The sequence below is a fragment of the Hyperolius riggenbachi genome, chromosome 2 (genome assembly GCF_040937935.1).
Source record: "Hyperolius riggenbachi isolate aHypRig1 chromosome 2, aHypRig1.pri, whole genome shotgun sequence".
NCBI classification, from domain to species: Eukaryota; Metazoa; Chordata; class Amphibia; order Anura; family Hyperoliidae; genus Hyperolius; species Hyperolius riggenbachi.
This window is the reverse complement of record NC_090647.1, coordinates 300,222,723-300,228,722: the sequence shown is the minus strand read 5'-3', so window position 1 is coordinate 300,228,722 and position 6,000 is coordinate 300,222,723. Positions and strand designations below refer to the sequence as shown.

At 46.0% G+C, this 6,000-nt stretch overlaps 1 protein-coding gene across 1 annotated transcript in view; it reads left to right on the top strand.

Annotated features, from left to right (window-relative positions):
* Positions 1 to 484: 484 nt before the first annotated feature.
* YRDC (yrdC N6-threonylcarbamoyltransferase domain containing) overlaps positions 485 to 6,000 on the top strand; it is a 33,970-nt gene continuing 28,454 nt past the window's right edge. Inside the window, exon 1 of the mRNA XM_068265432.1 lies at positions 485 to 679. Coding sequence (XP_068121533.1) covers positions 541 to 679 — 139 coding nt within the window. The 5' untranslated portion in view covers positions 485 to 540. The remainder of the gene's footprint in view (positions 680 to 6,000) is intronic.

The window sequence follows — 6,000 nt, the reverse complement described above, 5'->3', positions numbered from 1 at the left end:
ATTTTTTGGCGCTGCCCCCCCCCCTGTCCCGGGTTGAACCGACAAAAATCTAAGTACAGCTTTTACAGTGAGCAAAAACTGATTAGAACATATATAAATATTGTATAGAAAAAAAAAATGTATTATGTTATTTTCAGTACGGTTCCTCGTTAACGTTTCTCTGCATTACATGATCCTTCTCATAAGCCCAGCCATTCCAATGGAAGCTCAAGCATCCCCTATGTGTGTTTCCTCATAGTACATAGCCCCTCACACTATTGAGTCCGACATTCCTTTGTTAGATAGTACAAGGTATGTTGTGCTCACATTACTACAGTGACGACGCGTTCTAATACACCAGCGGTTTTAATATGACGCTCTCCATTCAAACTCAAATCAAACCCGCAGCACTGAGAAGTGAGAAGCCTGTGTGTGAAGTGTGAGTGTCATGATGAGCCCCTCCCTCTCTGAGTGAGCTGCAGATGACACTCTGTGAGGCGCCGCCGTGAAGCCGGAAGTGTTGTAGCACACACGTGGTTGTTCTAGGAAAGGCAGGTTCCTATGAGGCTTGTTGGCCGTCTCCAGTGTGCGGCAGCCGGGATTGCACGTCATTTTCCGGCTAGGGAGATGGCTTGCAGGGTCATGAAGCTGCCAACCGGAGCCATGGGATGTAGGAATGGTCCGGACAGGGATGTGAAGGGTGAGACACTGAGGGCGGAGCGTGTTCAGTTTTATGTTATGCTTGAGGCTGACAGGGCCGGGTATATCGAATGGGATTGATATGGCTTTATATAACGTTTCTACAGGTTTCAGGAGAACAACAGAGTAATCACGTGACCTGACAGCAGCTGGGGTTTATTTTATATGTATATAGCTGTAGTTTCTGTTCTCCAGTTAGAAGGGATACATCATTGTGTATGGTTAGGTAGCATTCAATTATAGGAGTAGTTGTAAGGTCTCTTTATTAAGAATTTTTTAAAATGGTACACTTGCTTAGGTTTTGCATGTAATTTCAGTTTGTGTGATTTACAGGCTGCTTACAATAAACTGCACTAATCTACTTTAGGGGACCCAGAAGGAAACCGCGTAGGGAACAGTTCTCCAATCACAGAACCCTCTTACAGCACAAAGCGTTGTGGATGGCCAAATAGTGTGGTATAGTTTACTGCAACCTATTGGAAACCAAGCAATTTGAGTGGGTGCCATCCACCCAATCGGTTTAGTTGAATTTCCCTATAAGGTTTCCTGCTGGGTCCCCTAAAGTAGACTAGAGTCAGGCATCTTTTACATTGCAAATCACAATTCTGATTTTCACTGGATTCTCCCAACTCAAGAAAAATGCTGAATGCAGTATTTTTTTTTATTGCATCAAAAGTTGGAATTGGAGGTAAAATTGCTTTGGAATCGCGTGTAGTATAAGTTTTTGAGCATCAGCACTGTGGTGATGCAATATTGCATAAGGTCTAGTTTTCTCTCCCGAGACCCTACAAAGTAGTGTGCCACTAAAGCTGGCCATAGATTTGAGAGTGTCCCAATATGATTATCAGCCAGTATTCGCTAATTAGTGTATTAACCTGAGTGGATTTTTGACGTTAGTATGGTTGAGGTGAAAGTCCTTAGGGAAATTCTGTTAACATGATTGGTTACAGACCACCCTCTCAAACTGCTAGGCATCAGATAGGTTGTACAAATAAAACGTCCACACTATTTGGCCAATCCTAATTGGAATCATAACTGAAGTAAGAATAATGAAGGCTGCCATATTTTTCCTTCTAAGCAATACCAGTTCTCTGGCAGCCCTGTTTGGCTGCAGTAGTGTCTGAATAACACCAGAAACAAGCATGCAGCTAATCTTGTCAGATCTGGCAGAACTGTCAGAAACACCTGATCTGCATCTGCTTGTTTAGGGTCTATGGCTAAAAGTATTAGAGGCAGAGGATTAGCAGGATAGCGAGGTAACTGAATTGCTTAAAAGGAAATAACTATGGCAGCTTCTATATTCCTTTCACTTGGAGAACTGTTCCCTATGGACTTTCACGCTGGCTCACCTTAAGAACCTAAACTGAGAAGGATATGGATTTTTCCTTTTAAAATAATGGTACTTATCCGTTAGCCGGGCGCATCCGGCAGGTGGCGCTAATTACTATTCCCCCTCCAGGCCGACGTGGATAGTAGGGAAAGATGTAACTCTGGTGGAGTTTTGTCGCCACCTGCCGGATGCGCCCGGCTAACGGATAAGTACCAAAATAATACCAGTTGCCTGACTCTCCTGCTGATTCTGTGTCTCTAATACTTTTAGCCACAGCCCCTGAACAAGCATGCAGATCAGGTGCTCTGACTGAAGTAGACTGGATTACCTGCATGCTTGTTTCAGATACTACTGCAGCAAAGAGATCAGCAGGACCGACAAGCAACTGGTATTGTTTAACCTCCTTGCCGGCTATCCCGAGCTCAGCTCGGGGTAACCTGCGCAGGAGGATTTCTCAGGCCCCGCTGGGCCGATTTGCATAATTTTTTTTATTGCACGCAGCTAGCACTTTGCTAGCTGCGTGCATATTCCGATCGCCGCCGATTCGCCGCTACCCGCCGTGCCGCCCCCCCCTCCAGACCCCTTACGCAGCCTGGCCAATCAGTGGCTGAGGGGTGGATCGGGATTCCCTCTGATTCCCTCTGATTCCCTCTGGATCGGGATTCCCTCTGGCCAATGATTCGCTTAATGGTGGATCGGGATTCCCTCTGACGTCCCGACGTCCATGTCATCCCGCCCTGTCGCCATGGCGACCGGGGAAGCCCAGCAGGAAATCCCGTTCTGAACAGGATTTCCTGCTTACTCTGATCACCGGAGGCAATCGGAGTGGGTGGGGGGATGCCGCTGCGCTGCGGCTATCATGTAGCGAGCCCTGGGGAAAAAAAGTGCTGTGCTGCCCCCTTGCCGCGGGAATTGGACCAGCAAGGGGGTTAAAAGCAAACAGACATATTCTTCTTAGTTTAGGTTCCCTTTAACCATACTACCTTGCCACAAAAGCCTGCTACACACATCCAACTTTGACCGGCCAATTTTACCACTTCCACGTAGTATGCAAGCTTACTTGCTGAATCGTCAGTCTGTTACTTCATGGAGGTGATAAAATTGGTCAGTGATTGCCTCATCAAAATTGGATGTGTGTATGCACCCTAAGTGATGGATTCATTGAAGCACTATGCTGGAGTTTGACCTGCAATTTAGCTGTGCTGGCCAGTGAAATGGTCGTGCATTCTGACTATAGAGCAGTTTAACCACTTGCCGACCGCACGCTTATACCGTGCGTCGGCAAAGTGGCAGCTGCAGGACCAGCGACGCAGTATTCCGTCGCCAGCTGCAGCCTAATTAATCAGGAAGCAGCCGCTCGTACGAGCGGCTGCTTCCTGTCAATTCACGGCGGGGGGCTCCGTGAATAGCCTGCGGGCCGCCGATGGCGGCTCGCAGGCTAAATGTAAACACAAGCGGAAATAATCCGCTTTGTTTACATTTGTACGGCGCTGCTGCGCAGCAGCGCCGTAAGGCAGATCGGCGATCCCCGGCCAATCAGCGGCCGGGGATGGCCGCCATGTGACAGGGGACGTCCTGTCACTGGCTGCACAGGACGGATAGCGTCCTGTGCAGCCCAGATCTCCCGGGGGTGGCAGGTAGGAGAGGGAGGGGGAGGATTTCGCCGCGGAGGGGGGCTTTGAGGTGCCCCCCCCCGCAAAATGCCAGCCAGGAGGAGCGATCAGACCCCCCCTGCACATCATCCCCCTAGTGGGGAAAAAAGGGGGGCGATCTGATCGCTCTGAGTGCCCTTTGATCTGTGCTGGGGGCTGCAGAGCCCACCCAGCACAGATCACCTAAAACAGTGCTGGTCCTTAAGGGGGGGTAAAGGGTGGGTCCTCAAGTGGTTAATTCACCACAGTAACTGGAAGCCAAGATTTGAGACAGACCTTTCCATGGGGTTATTCATCTTTGGAAAGCTAATTATTAAGTGTCTGCCAGCTTATTAATTAAGCAGCTGTCAGGTGACTGACTAGCCCTCCAATTTTGATAAGCCCAGTGCAACTTTACACATGTGCTCAGCTGTACGGTACAATAAATTTATGCTTTCACTTAGACCCATTCATATATGTCCTCTGTGGTTCTATCAGTGCAGCACTGTACATTTTTCTGATCAGTGGATGTGCTGGAAATCAGTAGATGAATGACACACATTGACACAGAGGGAACAACTGAATGGCTTGGTGGAATACACTGTGCTTCTCTATTGTATGTGTCATCAAAATGCACATACGTTAAACATCCAATAACTCATTTCTACAATGTATGTTGTAGGAAGCTTACAAGTTGGAATTAAGATAAGATCTGTACCTAGTTGTACAATAAAGCGCTTCTAAATACCATATGATCTGTTAAGCTGGGTACACACTGAACAATTTTCAGTTAGATTGACAAATCTATTAGATAATCGGATTTTGATCGATTTTGGGTATGTATCAACGCTAAATAGATTGGAAACAATTTGGACATCTACACACGATGCAGTTTCTTATCAGATCATCAGTCGTATTGATGGAAAATTGTACCGTGTGTATGTGGCTGTATTTGACTTTTTTTTTGTTGATGATCAGTTAGTATATGGCCTATGTTCATTCATGTAGTATATGGCAGGATCTATTATCATTTACTACAGTGTGTAAGGTTAGTACTTGATAACATTTAATAAACAAGGCTGCTGAACAGCCTGTTCTGACTTTTTGGTGAAGGAAGAAGGGTGGATGAGTGGAAGGCATATTTGGCTTGATTCATCACTGCTAAAGTTAAAATCTCATAGTGTATGCTGCGCGCTGTACTGCTGCGTAGCATGCGCGGGTAGCTAATGCGTGCTCCTTTTAAATAACGGCTGCTCATTTAATCCTGCCCTGAGCCCCGTTGGGTTCAGTGGCTTTATAGGATGCGATCCCCGCACTTTGATTGGCCCAATAGGCTGCCTGTCAAGCTACGCAGGACTACCACGCTTAGCGTGTGTTCTGACATTTTAACTTGTGCTGCTCAATTTAATGCAGAGCAGCTTAATGAATTGAGCCCATTGTGAACAATGATAGAAGAAAATTTACAGATCCATCCTAGTGGACCACTAATGATGTCATCAATGATACTACATTTTTACCCAAAACAATAATTAACATGCATTTCCAGGAAAAAAAATGTAGTGCATGTGATTGGATCCAGTGTAAGGCCTCGTTCACATCTGCTGCGCTGAAAAACGTGTGAAAGTGCGTGGTAAAAAACGCGCGTGCTTTAGTGCATGTTTCTGTGCGTTGCGCTGCGCTTCTTTAAAACACGTTCTGCTTACTGTAGCAGCAGCAGTTGTCAATAAAACTTTGTTTTTGTATGTAAAGGTATTTTTTTCTTCAATTAGGGGTAAAAAACGCATGCGCTTCTATGTGCTTGTACGCGCTTCTGTGCGCTAAACAAGCGCACCCATTTACTTGCATTGATGTGCGCTTTACAGCTCAGCACACAGAAATGCATGAAACACTACGTTTTTGTAACGCTGCTCAGCGCAGCGCATAGATGTGAACCAGCTACATTTAGTTACAGGGGAAAATCAATACCTTGCTGATCGCACAGGGCAGTGCGCTGTGAAAAGCACACAGAAACTGCCATGATGTGAACGAGGCCTAAAGGTCCGTACACATAGCCAATCACTGACCAACTTTACCATCTCCATGTACTATGAGGGTTATCAGATTTTGAATACTATGAGCAGATTTTGTAGGTTAGCTCTCATACTACGTGGAGGTGGTAAAATCGGCCAGTGATTGGCCAGTCAAAATTGAAGGTGTGTACCTGGCTTTAGAAAGGGAGGGAAAAGTCGAGTGCTTACATAAATCTGCACATTGTCGCTATCAGCCCGATCCAATTCATTTTTTTCCTAAGTTTTCTCCTGGATGATATCAAATTTTATCAAAAATGCCTTTTAAGCCACTAGCAAGCTAGAAGGTACTCGT